This window comes from Schistocerca americana, chromosome 10 (genome assembly GCF_021461395.2).
Source record: "Schistocerca americana isolate TAMUIC-IGC-003095 chromosome 10, iqSchAmer2.1, whole genome shotgun sequence".
Lineage (NCBI taxonomy): Eukaryota > Metazoa > Arthropoda > Insecta > Orthoptera > Acrididae > Schistocerca > Schistocerca americana.
In genome coordinates, this window is record NC_060128.1 from 200,663,252 (window position 1) to 200,682,329 (window position 19,078).

Genomic DNA, 19,078 nt, shown 5'->3' on the forward strand with positions numbered 1-19,078 from the left:
GGCGAAATGTTACTTTGTTGTGCGTGTACAGTATGGCGGGGAGGGGACTGAAAAGGCTACAGAGCTGCCACGTCTGGTGGCAATAACAGGTCTAATCGAGTCGATGTACGCTCAGATGTCGTTGATTGACGCTTCAACTCTGTGCCAGCGCTCACCAGCAGCAGTGACTGGCGAGAGCGGGTGGGAAGGGGAACACTCCAACACTGTATCGAGGTAGGCCAGGGCAATTCGGGAAACGTGTGGATTTGCGTTATTGTGTTGGAAGTGAGGCACCTCGGAAGTAAGGGACAGCAACCGCCTTTAACTCGTCAGTAGTGTAACGCCTGCTGTCCAAATTACTGGCTATATGAACCACATGTGGCTGTTGCTGAGTAGCCAAAGGCACCCACCGCCCCCCCCCCCCCCCCCACATCATCACGGCATGTGTTGAGCCCGTGTGATAACGACAGTTGCAGTCTGGAGGCTTGAGCTTTCCTGGGGGCTCCGACACGCCGACAGCACCGCTGTCGGTCCGCCCCTCCCCCTCCCCGCTGCCAGGCGGCGGTAAGCCGTGCCGACCGTCGCCGCAGCCTCCGCGTGCGTGGATACTCGTGTCGCTGGCAACGAGCTCACACGAGGCGTGTGGTGTGGTTGGACGATCCTGCACAGCGTGTGTCTGGTCTCTGGGACGCTAGGCACGTGGCATCGCGCACCGTCCTCCACACTGACGACGATTGCGGCATCCCTAGTGACGCGAGCAGTGAACCGTAGCCCCGCCGCTGCAGACTTGCCACGCGTTTCTCCTCACTATACGACGCCAGCGGCCGCCAGCCGCGCAGCAGAGCGCCGCGGGTTGCCGCGCTGTCCAGGCGGCCGCAGCTCCTCCTGCCCGCCACGGCGCTAGCTCGCCTCGCCACTTTGCAGTCTTCGTCCGCCGGGCGGCTGTATGACGCTGCCTGCTTGCTGACCAGTCAGTCTGAGAGTCCCAGTTCGAGTTTGACATCGACAGTAAGTAAGTGACACCCGTCAGAGCGCACCGCGCGCCAGTCGGAAGCGAGAAATCGATAGTGTAGTAGATATCGACTCAACCTGCGGCAGTGTTCCCTGTGACAGACCACATTCTCAACTGTTGTCCTCTAGTCCAGTTTCTCATCAGATCAGGGGCCATTTTTCGGCTGCATTCATTCAGAGGCTGTCTAGTTGCTGCTCAGAACTTTACGTCGGGGTGTAGTCTCCATGTCAGTAATAAAATTCTGTTCCTCTTGGTTACCTGGGCTCGTATCACCCACATCACGGGATAGTAAACAAACAACATGCTAATGCCATTTCTGAATCAGACACCCGCTGCGTATTCTTTCCTTATACACTCTAAAAGACAAACGAAAATGCACTACGGAGGAATTATCGGGATGGGGCGGAAATCGAAAGATGCAATCGTTTGTTTGTCCGCACACGTAGATTACAATTTCAGAAAAAATGGGTGACCTGAATGAGATTTTCACTCTGCAGCGGAGTGTGCGCTGATATGAAACTTCCTGACAGATTAAAACTCGAACTCGGGACCTTTGCCTTTCGCGGGCAAGTGCTCTACCGACTGAGCTACCCAAGCACGACTCACGCCCCGTCCTCACAGCTTCAATTCCGCCAGTACCTCATCTCCTACCTTCAAACTTCACATAAGCTTTCCTGCGAACCTTGCAGAACTAGCACTCGTGGAAGATAGGATATTGCGGAGACGTGGCCTAGCCACAGCCTAGGGGATGTTTCCAGAATTCTTTACTGGATGACCTGTTCAAGAGAGAGAACTTGACAAATTGAGCAAGTCAATAATGCGTTGGTCCACCTCTGGCCTCGTTATTGGGTGCAGAGCTGTTGGATCTCCTCCTGAGGGATATCGGGTCGAATTCTGTCCAGTTGGCGCGTCAGATCCCCAAAATCCCGTGCTGCTCGGGAGGTGGGGGGGGGGGGGGGGGAGGGGGGGAACTGGGAAGTATTACCTACGTGCAGCGTTAGTCCAGGATGGCTTGCATGAAGGGGAGCGAAAGAGCGCATAGGATATCGCCGCTGTTCTGTAGCGGCGCCGCGGATGACAACCGAGCGGGTCCTGCTGTGTGGTGGCAGGCGACACTCAGCCGTCCCCAGGGCCACGTCTCCGGCTTGCAGCAGAACAGTCTTCAGTGCTGCGTCCATATCGGAACTGAACCCTGATGACCAGAAAAGATACCAACCAGACTGTCGCCCGCAATACGTCCCGGTGACCAGGAGTGATGGTCTGGACCGCGATTTCACTACACAGCAGGACCCATTTGATTGTCATCCGCCGCACCTATACAGCGAGCGGTATCTCGACATTGTTTCGTGTCTCGTTTTGTTGCCCTTCGTGGGAAGGCAAACAAGATAATGGCCGCCTGCACACGGCGAGACTTTCTACTGCTTGCCTTCGTGCTTAACGAACTTTCTCTCGGCCACAGTTTGTTGCACGTTTGGAGCATTGCGGACAGGGCTGTAGAACCAGCTCGAGCCAATTGGACAGAATCTGGCACGGTGTCCTTCAGGAGGACAATCAACGAATCTATCAATCGCTGCTAAGCGAAAAACCTGCTTGCATATGGGCCAGAGGTGAACCAAAGCATCACTGACTTGCACAATTTGTAAGCGCTTTTTCTCGAATAGATGATGGAATTTTTTTTGAAGTCGTGATCATTTGTTTGTCAGTACATGTGCGTCACACCTACCGGATTCAGTTCCATTCGGATGACTGCTTCGTGGTGCGTCGCTTGTTTTGGTCTTAGCGTGTATATACACTCCTGGAAATGGAAAAAAGAACACATTGACACCGGTGTGTCAGACCCACCAGTGCGACGTTTTTTGCTGTTCTAATGAACGGGCGCGTAGCTGCCGGCTTTGTGGGAGAACGCCGTCCAGAACGGCCCCTCTGTTTCCTGCGCCGTGCTCGAGCAGAGTGGCGACGTCCCGGCGTGGCGCCCTGCGCCGAGGTCCACGGATCGATACCTGGGGCGGCCCTCCTTAGCGCGGCAGGCGCGCTGTGGCGGCTGCGGCGCAAAGGAAGCAGCCGCTCGTGTCGTGACTCGGAGGAATGAACAAGTTCATACGGTGCCGAAAATGTACGACGGCTACCCTTAGTTCTGACCGTCACCTTGAAAAAAGAATAAAGTCGCCCAGTTATTTTGACGTGAAAACGTTTCTCCGGTCTCTTGTGTGACAAAATACCGTCAGATTTTAATCTCTAATAACTGCGATACTGGTAATGCGTAAACAGTGGTCGAGCCCGTAACGGATGTATCGTACTGTACCCCACCACGCTACTACTGTACTCAGCGACGCGTGGTAAACGTGTTGTATAGCGGCGGCCGAGGAAGACGCGCCGCACTGTAAGTGATCTAAAGACGCCGCGTCCTCGTCAAGTACCACGATAAAAACTCACGAGAAGCCGACCTAAACGCACACACTGCCAGGTGCAATTATGTTGTGCTCGTACAGCCTTTCTTTCGCTCGTGAAGTCATCGTACGAGTGTAGGCGCGTCTGAGTGACTGTAACAAATTAGTTTTGCGTAAAGTTATAAATTGGTGTAGCGTGGAAACCCGTGGAGGTATGATATCGGTTGGGGTCTCATCATGAAGAAGTTGTTGCGACCCAGAGAGAGAAAATAAAAATATTGGACGCAATATAAGCGAGAATCTTGATTGAATTGGAAATAACAAAGTATGCCTCTTTTTTTTCAGTCTTCTGATTGGTTTGATGCGGCCCGCCACGAATTGCTCTCCTGTGGCAACCTACGTCCTCATTTATTTGCAGGATGTATTACAATCCCTGTTTTTGTTTACAGCTCCCTCTAGTACCATGCAAGTTATTCCCTGATATCTTAATATACGACCTACCATCTAGTCCCTTCTTCTTGGCAATGTTTTCCACATACTGCTTTCCTCGCCCATTCTACATCTACATCTACATCCATACTCCGCTAGCCACCTGACGGTGTGTGGCGGAGGGTACCTTGAGTACCTCTATCGGTTCTCCCTTCTATTCCATTCTCGTATTGTTCGGGGAAAGAAGGATTGTCGGTACGCCTCTGTGTGGGCTCTAATCTCTCTGATTTTATCCTCATGGTCTCTTCGCGAGATATACGTAGGAGGGAGCAACATACTGCTTGACTCCTCGGTGAAGGTATGTTCTCGAAACTTTGACAAAAGCCCGTACCGAGCTACTGAGCGTCTCTCCTGCAGAGTCTTCCACTGGAGTTTATCTATCATCTCCGTAACGCTTTCGCGATTACTAAATGATCCTGTAACGAAGCGCGCTGCTCTCCGTTGGATCTTCTCTATATCTTCTATCAACCCTATCTGCGGGGAAACTCGTCACTCCGTACCTTATCAGTCCACTGAATGTTCAACATTCGTCTGTAGCGTGACATTTCACATTCTTCGAGTCTCTTGTGTTCCACTTTTTACCACAGTCCATGTTTCACTACCATACCGCGCAATGCTGCGCTGCAGACCTACATTCTCAGAAATTTCTTATCTAAATTAGGCCTAATGTTTGATACTAACAGACGTGTCTTGCCCAGGAATACCGTTTTTGCCAGTGCTGGTCTGCTTCTTATGTCCTCTTTTCTCCGTCCGTCATGAGTTATTTTACTTCCTAATTTCGTCTCCTTCGCGATCATCAATATAGGTGTCATTTCTACTACTTCTCATTACTTTCGTCTTTCTTCGATTTGCTCTGGCCCTTTCTGTACCCATTAAACTGTTCGATCCATTCACCAGATCGTATAATTCTTCTTCACTTTTACTGAGGATAGCAAATGTCACAAGCAAACCTCGTCATTGATGCACCACCACGTTGAATTTTAACCCCACTCTTAACTCTCTCTCTCTCTCTCTCTCTCTCTCTCTCTCTCTCTCTCTCTCTTTTATTTCCGTCATTGCTTCTTCAATGTATGATTGAGCAGTAGCGGTGAAAAAACAAATGGTCAATGGAATCTACAAGAGAACTAAAATATCTGTGGAGAAGTCTTAGCACATTTAAAAGCCTTCGTGTTTAACTACTCCGCATACACTAAACATATGGTTACGTCATATGCAGTCAGCAACAGACAAGTGCAAACTCATTTCTGGTACTACGAGAAGGCGCTAAGGTAGCAACCCGTCTAACATTTACATATATGAATGACAACTTCCACAAAAATTAAAATTAAATATTGCAGTGTCATATTACAGTTGTTCAAACAACTAATTGCGCTGTTAAAGACATATGTGCAATACTTAAAAGCAAGACAGATGTCGTTGCCTGTCTAAAATAATAAAAATAATAATAATAATAATAATAATAATTCGGCATATACTTAGGACTAACATTCACATTAGTTAATGAACGCATCCTTCATTTACAGTCACTTAAAATATATGTACAAACACGTGTGATAAACTGTAAAATGATTACATATGTGAAACAACATAATAAGCAACACCATATTACAATTGTTGATACATCTAAACATGAATATAAGGGCGTAGTCTTTTGGCGAAGCTGGGTGGCATTGCTTACAAAAAAATAATTATAGCTTAGCTGTGGCACGAACGGTTATAATGCTATTCAGACGTGGCTCACGTTATTTTACTTACAGTGCATTAAATAAAGCAAATAACCAATCACGTTTAACCATAACACAGGTGTACATTTTCTAATAATGAATAAACACAAATGTTTCCGTACATGGTGTAACTTACATGTGTAAATTTAAATAAAAGAGGAGTAAATGATGGGAAACGAAACAGTTCATTAAGAGAAGACTGCTGCTTTTATCGAAGAAAGTTCAACCACGCATACGAATACAAACTTGTTCCTGCCACTTTCTTCATTTAGCTGCACAAACAGGTGCGAAAATCCTAAAATATCATAATGCTTAAGAATTTGTAGTGGAACTTTACTGCTTTTCCAAAAAAAGGCACTGAATCCCATAAAATACTGAAGTACGTTTGTACAAGATGACTTTTTTGCTCCAGTCTATAAAAAGAATAACTGAGCAGTGGAAGTCTGGTAAAACTTTTCAATAGGGACGCTTTAAACAAAATAAACAACTCTCACTTGAGTATAGTAGACCACATTCTAAATGAACAAGTTACTAAACTATATCTTTTTTTGCGTAATAGTCTTTCGCTACTTACCATACATAGCAAGTGTATTCCTTCACAAAGAAGAGCCAGTGATTCATAAACTTCACAGCGTCGTAAATACCTTATTTAGGGATAGATTTATGAAACCCTCTGAAGTACTTACTTCTGGTTGCGTGCTGGAATTGAAATTGTGAAAAAATAAATATCAGAAAGAAGATATTGTCATTTGTGTAGGCACTAGAAGCTATATTCGTCATACCAGATTTGAAAAATCTGTTGTTGCAAAACTTTATGAAGATATAACAAGTCTCTTCGTCAACTAATATAGTCACATCAAAGAAAAACTTCGTATAGCCGATTTCTTCTTAAAAAAATGTTGTAAATGTTGGATCTAGGAAAAGTAAATTGTTATCATCGGTTGCAAAGCTGAACTATTTCCTGCCGTTCTGAGTCAATACGGAAAAAACAGTAGAATTGGAGTTTCCAAGATATCAGTTTGATGACCTTCCACTTAACCTGCTTTTTTTGTAAAATTTGCAGTTGTTTTTATTTCAGGAAAACCTTCTTTGTGCCGGAAAGTGCCAGGTGAAAGGTCTAAACCAGGACCCGTCTCTATATTTCACGTGTGGTTACTGGCGGCTGCTTCTCAAGCTTGGTAGCTGTGCACATCGTATTAATCTCGTAACTACATACTGTCAGCTATTCCATCTTACATGTAAGCAGAGTGTCGACTAATTACACTACTTGAAAATGTTGCGCACACCCTTGTGCATCTTCTCAGGGTCACCCAACATTGATAGTTTTCGTCGCCGAACAACGTAGCAAAACCCAACTCATAAACCGTTTAGTATTCTCAACGTACGCTGCCTGACAAAAAAATGAAGCACATACAAAACATGGCGGGCGCTATCTTCCAAGTTCTTTGTAAATTTGACCCGACTTTGTAATCGCTTTGAAGACAGTACATAGAGGTCCTAATGCGCTTCCTCGGAACACGCCCAATGTCAGTTTCGCTTTTGTCGAACGTGTTCCGACCAGTGTAACGTACAGGGTTGTGTAACTATAACATTCTTCGGGCCATTGTAGACGTGTGTGGTCACTGTATATGCTACAGTCTCCTGCGCCGTTCGGAACTGTGGTGCGCGAGTACAGTCCTCTTCTGTATACAGTACAGAGTACGGCAGGCTGTGTGTGGGTTTCGGCCCGGCGCCGTTAGTAGGTCACCGCCGTAGCCTGGTATCGATCCCGGGACTCTGGCTGCCAGTGCCTGCGGGCGGAAGCGCGCAGTGCTGCCGCCTGGCGGCCGCCGCCGGCCGCCAAATCAGCGAGAACATAGCGAAAAGAATGTGTGTGTCACTGCGGTACAGGGAGCTCTCCAGGCAGACCGGGGGACAACCCCGCGCCGCCCTGCTGTGTTGTGACAGCTCCTGTCAGAGCAGACTCGCTGCAGGGACCGACAGTTGACGCTGGACGTAAATAAAACTAACGAGTTGGTCGTAAATAGGCCAAGACATTGGCTAGTGTTCGATTACAGTACACCATGGGCGGCAAGTCACTGTAGACAGTAACTATCGTAAAATGCACAGGAGTACTTCTCCAAAGCGAAGTGGAAGTGCAATCACCCATAAAAGAGTTAGGAGCAAAGGCAAGTGCTAGTCCGCGAGTCACTGGAAGAACCTTAGGAAAATGCAGTTCACCGATTAAAGTATAACAGGTAAAGAATATCCAAATAGGAGCGGCGCGTTTCGTCACGGGATCGTTTGTTTAGTCGGCAGGAGGCGCCCTGCGCCACGCACGGCTCTGCTGATCAAATTCGGAGAGTCTACGTTCCAGTGAGAGGCTTGCGACACCCTGCTTCCGCGCCGAAACCTCTGGCGAAATGAGCGAGGACTGAAAGTTAGGGTGGATGCGGAAGTTAGCCGTCAGTCGTTGTACCCGCGTCCCGTTCTCCAATGGAGCAGGTAAGGGGCAAAATGGTATTTGTGCCTCAAGTACCCTCCACCACACACCGTCAGATGGCGTGAGGAGCATCCACCTACCAACTTAGGTGTATTGGGGGTTGGGGGGTTGCCTGCATGAGTGAAAATTAAATGATTCTGCAGGAATTTCATAAATTTACACTGCTGTTTTCTCATTTGTATCCCAAATTGAAGTCGCTATTCCATAGTAAACAAATTAATCAATGTGCTGAGACGATTAACTTGTAAAATATCGAAATGGTTTTTTTTTCTTATTTGCGCTCGAAGACTTACTTCGCAGCAAACTTAACTCTTTTTCTGACAAAGTCTCCGTTGTTTGAATCGTGAAATCAGTGTCATTCTTACAAAGACTGAGAAATCGCATACACCCACGCGCAACAGAAATTGTGCTAAGCAATACCGTGTTCTGTATGTGGTAACAAGAATGTGAGTCACTCTGGAGACGGATTTCAGAACTCATTATTCAGTCTCTATATGCGACAGTAAATGTGACCTCACGCTGTAACGTGGCACAAAATCCACGCATTCGTAACAACATATTCCGTCCTTCAGAAATCTTTGCTGTGATATGACACTAATTCCGTGAGGGTTTTTATTCCGTTTACAGGAATAGATTGCGAAGGTCGTCACTTCCGTTCTCCATGCCAGTCTGTACCGCTAAACGGACCTCATACTTCCATCGTCTTCGGTTCCAGTTGCAGGTTGTCTTTCAGGAGCAACAAAAAGTTTACTTTCAATATTTTGCATACTTATTGATCGAATTTAAAATGCTGTCAAAACTTAGTCACTAAGTTCTACAATCTTACGTCAGAAGTTTGACAGAGTGAGACAAATATAACTGTTAGAAACTGATAGTCTTGAGTCCTAGCACGGAAATTGCCCAGGCCATATTTATCCAGTGACTGAGAACAAGACCACTTGCCAACATCTGATTAACTGCAAACATAATTTTACATCTTTACGAAACTTTTTCTCGCTGACGTACCCAACAAAAAACATTACATGTCGCTGTTCTTCCAGTAAAACTTGAGTATCAGGCACGACGTTTCTGTTCTTTGCTGACTGTTTGCACACAACCGACACGTCCCACTGAATGTACTTCCGAGATTATATTGCTATCTGACACGACACGCAGATCAGGAGATCCGGGAAAATCCAGCTTTCGCTTAAAACGGAGTGCAGATTACCCGCTCATCCATAGTGAAAGCAGGTAACGACTTCCAACAAACTTTATAAAAATAATTTCGAACCTTTTCTTCTCTTGCATGATTAACGTCAAACATTTAACAGATAAAGTCGTTTGTAAAATAATCATACGTTTGAAGGTGTTCTATAAACTGGAATTCAATAATTTTTTTTTTTTTTTTTTTTTTTTTTTTTTTTTTTTTTTTTTTTTTTTAGTCGTGATTTTACTGGTTGTGGACCAAAAGCGTAAATAATCGCGAACCCATAATGGATTCTTTTTATTTTAAAGGAAAAATATTTTCTGCATTTTATATCCAGTTCTCCTACAAGTTTAAAAGTCAAAACTCGTAAATCTGTTCGAACTGATAAACATGATCGATGTGTCGAATAAGGTGTGACTGAAACTAGACTTTTTCATAAAAAAGTAGAAGACGTTAGTCGAATGCAACACAGGTCGTCCTCGTGGCCGAAGCGGAAACAGAACAGCCCTGCCGCCTGCAGCCTCTGTGCAACATCACAACCTAAAATATTAAAATGTGTGAGAGTTCCTAAGGGACCAAACTGCTGGCGCCATCGTAAACTAACATTCTAAGAACAATACACGCACACACCCATGCCCGAGGGAGGACTCGAACCTCCGGCGGGAGGGGCTGCGCGATCCGTGACATGGCCCCCAAACAGCGAGCGAAAGTATTGCTATGGCGCGCGTGAACTAATGGTTACGTTTAAGAGAAGCGTGTCCCTTGTAGCGTTAGAGGGAAGGACCGGATTGTCGGACTTTCTGGCGATGCCGCTAGTGCGTAAGCCCTTCTAGGTCCGTCAGCGACGCAGTTGGACCTCGTTTCCTTCGCGCACTTTACGGCATGTCCCATGAGGAAAAAGTCCGATGAATGTGGACTCTCCAGCGCATACCTTAAGAGCTGTGAGCACTTCTTCGTCTTCGCTACTGTGAGAGACATGTCTTCTAATGGAAGCTCTTTGATTTCCATATTTAGGGAGGAGGTTACGTGCACGAAAACAAGGAAAACTTGTCCAGGAAACGTGGGTTCTAAAATGCGTACCTTACGGCCTATGAGCACTTTCTCAGTGGAAGAAGTGTGTTCCACAATAGCGGAGACAAGCGAGTGTTCATAGCTGTTAAGGTATGCCTTTCAGAGCCGACGTTTACTGGGCATTTTTTTTTTTTGCTTCGAATGATCTTTCCTGTCGTACCTCCGGCAACTGGCCATTCCTCCTGGTAAACCCTGTGCGCTTTGTAGCTTACATACGAGCAGTGAGGTTGGGACGCCCCCTCAGTTTCCACGACCAGTCACCGTCATCCTCAGGTAACTTTTATTATAGTGTAACAGAAGTAGCTTAGCGATCATGTGAAGTCTTAATAATATCCTCAGGTGGCTAGGAGCTTGCTAAGTGCTTTGTGATCGTGAAGAGTCACTCATTGGAGAACCGTAACTTACAGTAACAACCATTTTCAGAATGCTAATGTATTCCCTAGAGACCTCGTCAAACACGTGGCTATTTTGACAAGCATGTCCTTTGTTGTTAGCAATATTTGTGATTTTTCAAAAATAACGCCAGTACTAGAACAGTGAAGTGAGAGATTTCAGACGTTCAACATTAATACAGAGAGGAGTGAAATATATGTGCTCAGATGCGTACAACAGTTTCCAGAGCATAATACATGTCTTTTTGCCAACAGTGGGGGAATTTAACAGTGAGTACACGAACCTCCTACTGACCCATTTTTACTGTTCTGCGTAACACTTTCATAGTGATTGTTAAATGTTTTTATAACTTAACTTTACAAGTTTTGCAATCGTAAAACGCAATACAATGTAAATTGTATGCCAGATCTTAGTTCTGCATGTGTGTGCCGGCAGTTCTACTCGTGGCTGGAGCACAACGAGGTGGCCAACAGCACGCTGCAGCTGCGCCAGGTGACCGTCTTCGCGCCCACCAACCTCGCCTTCCAGAACTACAAGGCGCGCGACGGCGACGAGAACATCATCCTCTACCACATGAGTGAGTACGGCCGCAGCTCCGTGCGCACGCTGTAGCTCCACCCCTCTGCCTCCACTGCGTGAATGAGTACATCGTGACACGTTTTGAGTGTACCACAGTACGATCCTCAACAACATGAGCCTCACCCCCTGCCACATCACTTCTTCCCTAGAGGCGGCAGCCCTCTTCATCTGCTGGCATTTTTGTGGTCGAAGCATCCTGTGCAGTAGGATGTTGAGGTTCGGAGTGGCAGAATTTTGCTTCTCATCACGATCCCCGCTACATTTTATGTACCGCAGTGCCTAGCGACGTGACGCAGCCCTCGACGTTGGTAAGCAGTTCATTCTTCCCCCGAGCTAGTCGCGGAACGGGGGATCAGTCAGTGTTACCAGAAGCTCCCTCCGCCGGAGTGTGGCGTTCACGTCCCACGTACTGACTTCTCCCTCTTCCGTTAGCGCTAGCAGAACCAGTGCTCCGACGCGTCTGCGTTGTCGCCGGCCCGACCTCGCATTCGCCGTCCCTACGGGACTCGTACGTAGCGGCCTGCTGTGTGTTACCACATTTCCCACTTACGGAGGCTTCGGCGTAGCAGTCGGGGTCTGTTCCAAACGTCAACCGGTCCACGCTTTTCAGTATTCGCCTGACGCCTTTGCGTGGGCGAAACAAACCTGTGGCCACCCGTGCTGCTCTTCTTTCTATACGTCCACTATATTCTAGGATTCAGTGCCCGCCTATGCACTACCGCTGTAGTTGTGCGACGGGATTCGTCATTTCCCGTCAGAAAGGTCACAGCATGCAGTAACCGGCGGAAAATTCTACAGTGCTGCCCTGCGTTTCCCCAAGGAAATGTTACAGGCCCTCTCCTGTTCCTGATCTACATAAAGAATTTAAGAGACAATGTGAGCAGCCCTGTTAGATCGTTTGCAGATGTTGCTGTCTTTTACTGTGTAGTGAAGTCATCAGAAGATGAAAACCAATTCCAAAATGACGTAGATAGCGATATCTATATGATACGAAATCTGGCAGTTGTCTCATTCACATGAGTACGAAAAGAAGTCCGTCAAGTTTCGGTTACACGACAAATCACACAAATTTAAAGGCTGTCAGTTCGACTGGGGAATTAGAGTTGCGGACATCTGCAATTGGAACGATCGCATAGATAATGTTGTGGGGAAATCGAACCAAAGACTGCGATTTGTTGGCACAACATACAACAGTGGTGTTAAAGGGACTGCTTGCATTACGCTTGGCCTCCTCTTCTGGAGTATTGCTTACCGGATAGGACTGACGGAGGACTTGGAAAGAAGGGCAGCTCATTTTGTGCTCTCGGGATATAGAGGAGAGAGTTCCACGGATCTGGTAAACCGTCGTTAAAACAAAGGCGCTATTCGTTAGTCCGATATTTTCACGAAATTTCGATCATCAGCTTTCTCCTCTGAATTCGAAAATATTTTATTCTTACCAACCTACGTAGGAAGAAATAATGATCGTAATAAAATAAATCAGAGCTCGTACAGAAAAATTTAAGTGTTCATGTTTCCCACGCGCCGATAGAGTGTGGAAAGGCGGAGAAATAGTGTAAGGGTGGTTCGAAGAACCCTCTGCCAGGCGCCCAAGTCTGAATTCCCGGGTGCTCTTGTCGCACGAGTCACTAGTAACCGGTTTCCTGGCAGTATGTGCTCAGTACTGTACCAGTGAACGGAGGTTGCCACCCGGTCGTTCCATGTGATATATCTTAGGTGTAACTGTTGGTATGAATTGGCCCGCTCCAACTGTGACACGTCGATGTAGTAGTAATAGGATACTGCACTTTTTTCGCATTTTGCGGTAGCTCCGAACATTTAGAGCACTTTGCCAATCTTTCCGTCACCTCGATTATTTGCCCAGCTTTCTTCACACAGTACTTTATCGTAGGTAACTGCAAAAGGTCTCACATTTCTATCAAGGACCCCAACACACTTCTCTGGGCCACGCCTGACGTTACCCTCTAGAACGCAACTCACTGCACCCCCCCCCCCCCCCTCCCCTACAGAAGAACCCTAGACTCGCGCGCGTCTTCTCTCTGTTACTCTGTACGACACGACTTGTATTTTCTCTGGTCAGCGACGGTCTGGCGCTAACAGTTGACCCCGCCTACCCCTCACCGTCCAAATGTGTGGTACGTGCAGGGCCTGGCCGGAGATCAAAGTAATACAAGTTTCAGCTCCAGATGGCCAGGCGTTTGGAAAAAGAAAACCAGCGTATCTGGCGCGAGAGGCATCAGCCGTTAATATTAGCAAAGTATTGTGCAGGCTGCGGAAAGAGCACAGAAAGGTAATCCGACGGTCGTGGCATCTAGACCGTCTACAATATGTACTTCTTTCATTTTGAGATTTACGTTATTTACGCTGCAAATGTTACGATATAATGCTCAGTATATTGTGTTTATTAATATATTTTTTTAAAGCTAGAAAAGGAGAGGCAAAAGGAAAATTTGAGATCGTGTATGAATTTTCAGGAGGGGATTGAAAGGACCACACGACAACTTTGTGTATAAAATTAGATACTTTCATTATTTTACAGTTGATGTCTTACACGTTCAGGGGGAAGCAGTAATAGTCTTGGCAATTTCCTCACGCTACGAGCGACGCAATTTTACGATTACATGATTGCATTAACGTTGCTGTAGAAAAACACTTGGTTTACATTCGTGCAAGGTTCTCGCTCACCGCATAGCAGACTAAGCGTTACACATCATGGCGCCGATAGCTGGAATGTGGAGTGTGTTCTGGGGTAGGCAGTGTTCTCCGCATGTGGTTTCTTTCTCTCACCCGATAGACCGATTTTACACGCACTGCGAGCCTTTTGAGCGGCTGCCGGGCAGGGGGGCTGGGGCTGGATGAAAATTAAGCTGACGCTTCAATTACAGCCCTATTGCGGCAAGTTATTTGCAAAGTCCTTGTGGACGCTGTAAGTACGAGGGTAATCCCAAAAGTAAGGTCTCCTATTTCTTATAAGTACATAGACCTGTTTATTTCTGCAATGGTTTACAGCTTGAACATTTAGCTATTTTTCGACGTAATCATCATATCTGTTGCATTTTTTGTAGACGCTGTGGCAGTTTTCGTATGCCCATGTCATACCAGCTCACTGCCATGCTGTTCAGAAAGTTATGAACCTCTTCTTTCACCCTATAGTCTTGACTTGGCGCCCAGTGACCATCACCTGTTACCTAGGTTAACAGAACATTTGGCCGGAAAGCGATTCAGCTCCAACGAGGAGGTGAAAGAAGAGGTTCGTAACTTTCTGAACAGCATGGCGGCAAGCTGGTATGAAATGGGCATACAAAAACTGCCACAGCGTCTACAAAAATACATCGACAGAAATGGTGATTATGTCGAAAAATAGCTGAATGTTCAAGCCGTAAACTGATGTAAACCATTGTAGAAATAAACAGGTCTATGTAAGTATAAAAAAAATAGGAGACCTTACTTTCGGGACTACCCTTGTACAATCCTTTCTTGGATTTTTTTTTATCCAACATTTGCCTTTGGCATACCTTTCCACGACTTCTGTGCAAATATTAATAAATACAATGTATTCACCATTATTTCAGTATATTTCCTGTGTAAATAACATAAAAATTGATGATAAAAAGTGGCTTCCTCACAGCGTTTCGACCCCCTTAAGCTCTCCGTTACCGTTCTGTACTTTTTCCGCTGCGCCAACCTTGGTTTGGCAGTTAGGCTAACATTAATGACTTATGCGTCGTCAGACCCGCGTCAGAAATGCTGTTTTTAGAGTTTCGTACTTCAGTTCAACATTAGAGGATCACTTCATCCTCAATTTGTTAAAAACCCTGTTTCTCAGCAACTGGTTGGCGTATCAAGTTGAAATTTACGTCATATAGTAACATCTATGGTGCCCCGTCGATATAAAAAAAATCAATCCAATCAAAAGACACAGCAATTTACGTCACATGTTTTGATGTTCAGAAACCTGTTGTGTACTTTGTGTATGGTAGTATATTTATGACAATTCTGGTGCAAAGGGCATATTTTTCCATCTTCTCAGATTTAAAAACACGATTTTAGTCATGTAGCTTTTCCCCATTTAAAAATTATCTATGATTCTCATTTAAGTAAAATTTATTATTAAATACTGAAGTTAAAAAATGCAAAAATTTATTGGAATTCAATAACATGAACTAATTTATCCTTATTTTGTTTTTTACCTTGATAAATAAATATTATTCAAAAGTTTTTTCTAATTTATCATCTACTAAATATATTTTAGTATAATGATGTGGAAGTGTAATTTTGCATGTCATCTAAGAGTAATAAAACTTTTTCTCCATATTTAGTTACAATATTTCAAAAGCCGAAATTTTGGTAAGACATACTATTAAACTCCAATAATTTAGTGAACACTTGTACCAAACCAGTATTATAACTGCATTTTCAATGCTGACATTCATACTCATTTTGTTTTGCTTTTATTTATATAGAAAAAAATTTAGATTTTCAAATTTGGGTATGAAAAGTTTAAACATGTATCAAATGTTCTAATTTTTGAAAATCGAATTTTTTCAGTTTTTATCTTCTTTATCTTTCTGAAAATATTTCAAAAGGAAATGAAGAAATCAGGCTAACACTTTTATAACTTTTTAAAAAATTGTCAATTCAAATCTGTTGTAAATTATTAAGTTAAATTCTTTTTACCGTACATAATTATACATACAGTTGTATCATTTGGTATATTTAATTAAAAAATGCACATAATATAATTTTTGTTTTTAGAGTAGTTAAAAGATTCATTCTTAAAGTCAAATTCATGACATAGATAGGATAATTTCCAATAAAATTGAATGGGATTACATTTACATCGTTACTTAATTGTTGTTCTTTTTAAAAGTTTACAGTGCTTTTCAGATTTTAAAAAGTTGTTCGGCAATAAGGAATTCATAATTCTTGAGCAGAAACTTCATTCCTTCCATAGATATTTTGCAATTTAACATGACTAAATAAAGAAGAATCATTTAACTGATAATTTTCGGATAAATGTGGAAAACAATGAAAATAAAGCATACCAAATTCGACAGAATTATAATAATTAGTAATACTTAGTTCAAACTTTCGTTTTCCATTTAATCCAGCAAATTCAATAGTTTACAGTAAAAAGACAGAAACTGGAATGTTTGGATTTTCCAGTGTTTCATGTTCTAGTTCAAGTGAATATTCTGGGTCATACTCGACAACAGCAACAGGAAATTCCACGCATTTTACAACAATTTCACCTTCTTTTGGAAGTGTAATGCCATCATTACTATTAGTCCATTGGGACCGGTGACCGTAGCAGTCTGGTCCCTTTCATCCCACAAACCAACCAACCAACCAACTACTAGTCCATCGAAGAATAGAATCTTCCTGATCTTTTCTTGAACTCTAAGTAAAAATTACTTTTAAATCTCCTTCCCAAAATTATTTTTTTAAATACTTAAAAGATCCACCAAGATAATTATAGTGTATAAATTACTTCATTGTGTTTGTTTATAACATTATCACTGTTAAGAACATTTCCTTCCATAGTTAATTCATTTTATACAGATGAAGTTAATTGAATGAGAGTTCCATAGTTAATTCATTTTATACAGATGAAGTTAATTGAATGAGAGTTGCTGAAGCAATCAATCGATGTTCTACTCTACATAAAATTAGATTTATCATAATATGCTGAAAAATCTGTGTGAATAACATCAAATGCCGTATAAAGCTATGAACAATTAGGATGAACCTAGCCATCACCAATATTAAATTCTGTTTCTTCATTAGGAAGATTTAAATTATCTTTTGTTTTCTCATTATTAGGTAATGAGTAAAATTGATAACTCTCAACTTTGCTTATGATTTATTTAGGAAAAATACATTAATTCATTTCTTAATTATTGTTACACTAGCACCACTGAAGTCAATCAAATTATCATTTTTTATCAGTGATAGGAATTCCTAAGTTTTGAATAGTATCAAAAATTGGAATATTTATAGGATAATTTGGCCCATAAATTATCGGTCCTCCAAATTCAGCATTTGGTTAAAATGACGAAATAATTTTCATAGAGAAACTAATATTATCATCATGTTTAACACACACTCCATCAGCTAAATTAAAATTAATATTTATAGCTTCAAATGGAATAACTTTATAACATTATTAGCAATTGCTTTTTCATTAGCTTCCATAATTTGATTATTAAAGCCTAAAATTTAGCCAGTAGAATCTTCTTTATCTACAAAAAATTTAATGTCACTCTGTTTAAAATTTTAATCTCCTTTAATGCCTATATAACATTCTTTTGATTGCAAATTTACTCAAACTGTATTGTCCAACAGGAATTTCTATTGTTAGTATGTAATTTATTACTTTTTGTTGGATAAAAACCACCCAGTGAAGCATTTTTCTTTTATTAGAACAGTTATACTTTTTCAGAACAGATGAACTATCAGTTAATTGAAATAATTTACTCATTTTTACTAATAAATACAAGACGGATTATGAAACAAAAACAAGAACTCCTGAAAATAGTAAAAAATAAACACAGTAAACATTTAACAAATTCTATTCAATGTTCAATAATAGGGCCAAGTGGTTGTCGGAAACAACTTAATGATTGATAATTATATTCAGGTATCAGGATGGTTAAATTGGAAAAAAATTTTCATTTGTACATTTATTCTAAAAGTTTAAATCAACTAAAATATCAAGAATTTATAAAGAGGTGTGAAAAATTGAGGATAAAGTTATTTAAACAATTACTACTGTTATTGAAAATAGTTCAGTTGTATTTTTTGACGATTGCATTCCTGAAAATCACGATATAGTTTAATATTTTGGTACAGGTAGACTTAAAGGAAGTGATTTTTTTACTTAGCTCAAAACCTATTCAAAAATACCAAAACAATTATAAGAGGTAGACTTAATTATTTAAATATTTTCAGACAAGATGATGCAAATTTAAATCATATTTATCATGAATTTGTTAGAGTTGATTTAAAATTAGCCAATTGAAGGAATTGTGTAGTAAATATTGGAATACAGTTTTATAACAATAAGTATGACAAAAAAATTAATAAAGGTAAATACAGAGAAAATGTTGAACATGAAACAACGGATGTAAAATAAAAATACTTACTGTATATTATTGTTGATAAATATGACCCACAAGTTAGTAATAATCCAAATTAAAATAATTATTTTATTAAAACAACTGTAGAAGAATGTTTTCCTAGTTCTTCAGAACGAAATCACTTGAAAAAGTTGGGGAAGATTTAAAAAATATAAAGAATAACAACAAGAAATTAAAACAATTTTATTACATTCAACTGTATAAAATTCTTGTTTAAATGCCTGAGTTAACTTCATTTTTCTGTATTGTTTTATATTATTATCTAAACAATTTTTTAAGTTCTGGAGATCATTTCTCTTCTTTATTACCAACTTCATAAGCATATATTTTCGATCTTAAACTAAAATACTCTAACATAATCTTTCCACAATTTGCATCTTTGATTTTTCCCTAAAAACTTTATTGTGGAATTCCATAAATATTAGCTTTTGAATAATCACTTGTGTCAAAAATCTACAGTTGTTACATCATAAATAAATGAAGCTGTTTCTATATAATATAAAATCAATATTTTCACCCTGTTGTGGTTCTGTAACATTATAATGAAAATTGCGTATTTTAATTTTCAGAATATCTAGAATAGTCGCTTGTTTAATTTTTTTCGTGTGAAGTACAAATATATTTTTCTGAAATTACA

The 19,078-nt window shown here is 42.1% G+C and overlaps 1 protein-coding gene across 15 annotated transcripts in view; it reads left to right on the forward strand.

Annotated features, from left to right (window-relative positions):
• LOC124552519 (fasciclin-1) overlaps positions 1-19,078 on the forward strand; it is a 646,219-nt gene that overhangs the window by 486,287 nt on the left and 140,854 nt on the right. For all 15 annotated transcript variants that reach the window (XM_047126816.1, XM_047126814.1, XM_047126815.1 and 12 more), the window contains exon 2: positions 11,159-11,300. In XM_047126816.1, coding sequence (XP_046982772.1) covers positions 11,159-11,300 — 142 coding nt within the window. The remainder of the gene's footprint in view (positions 1-11,158; positions 11,301-19,078) is intronic.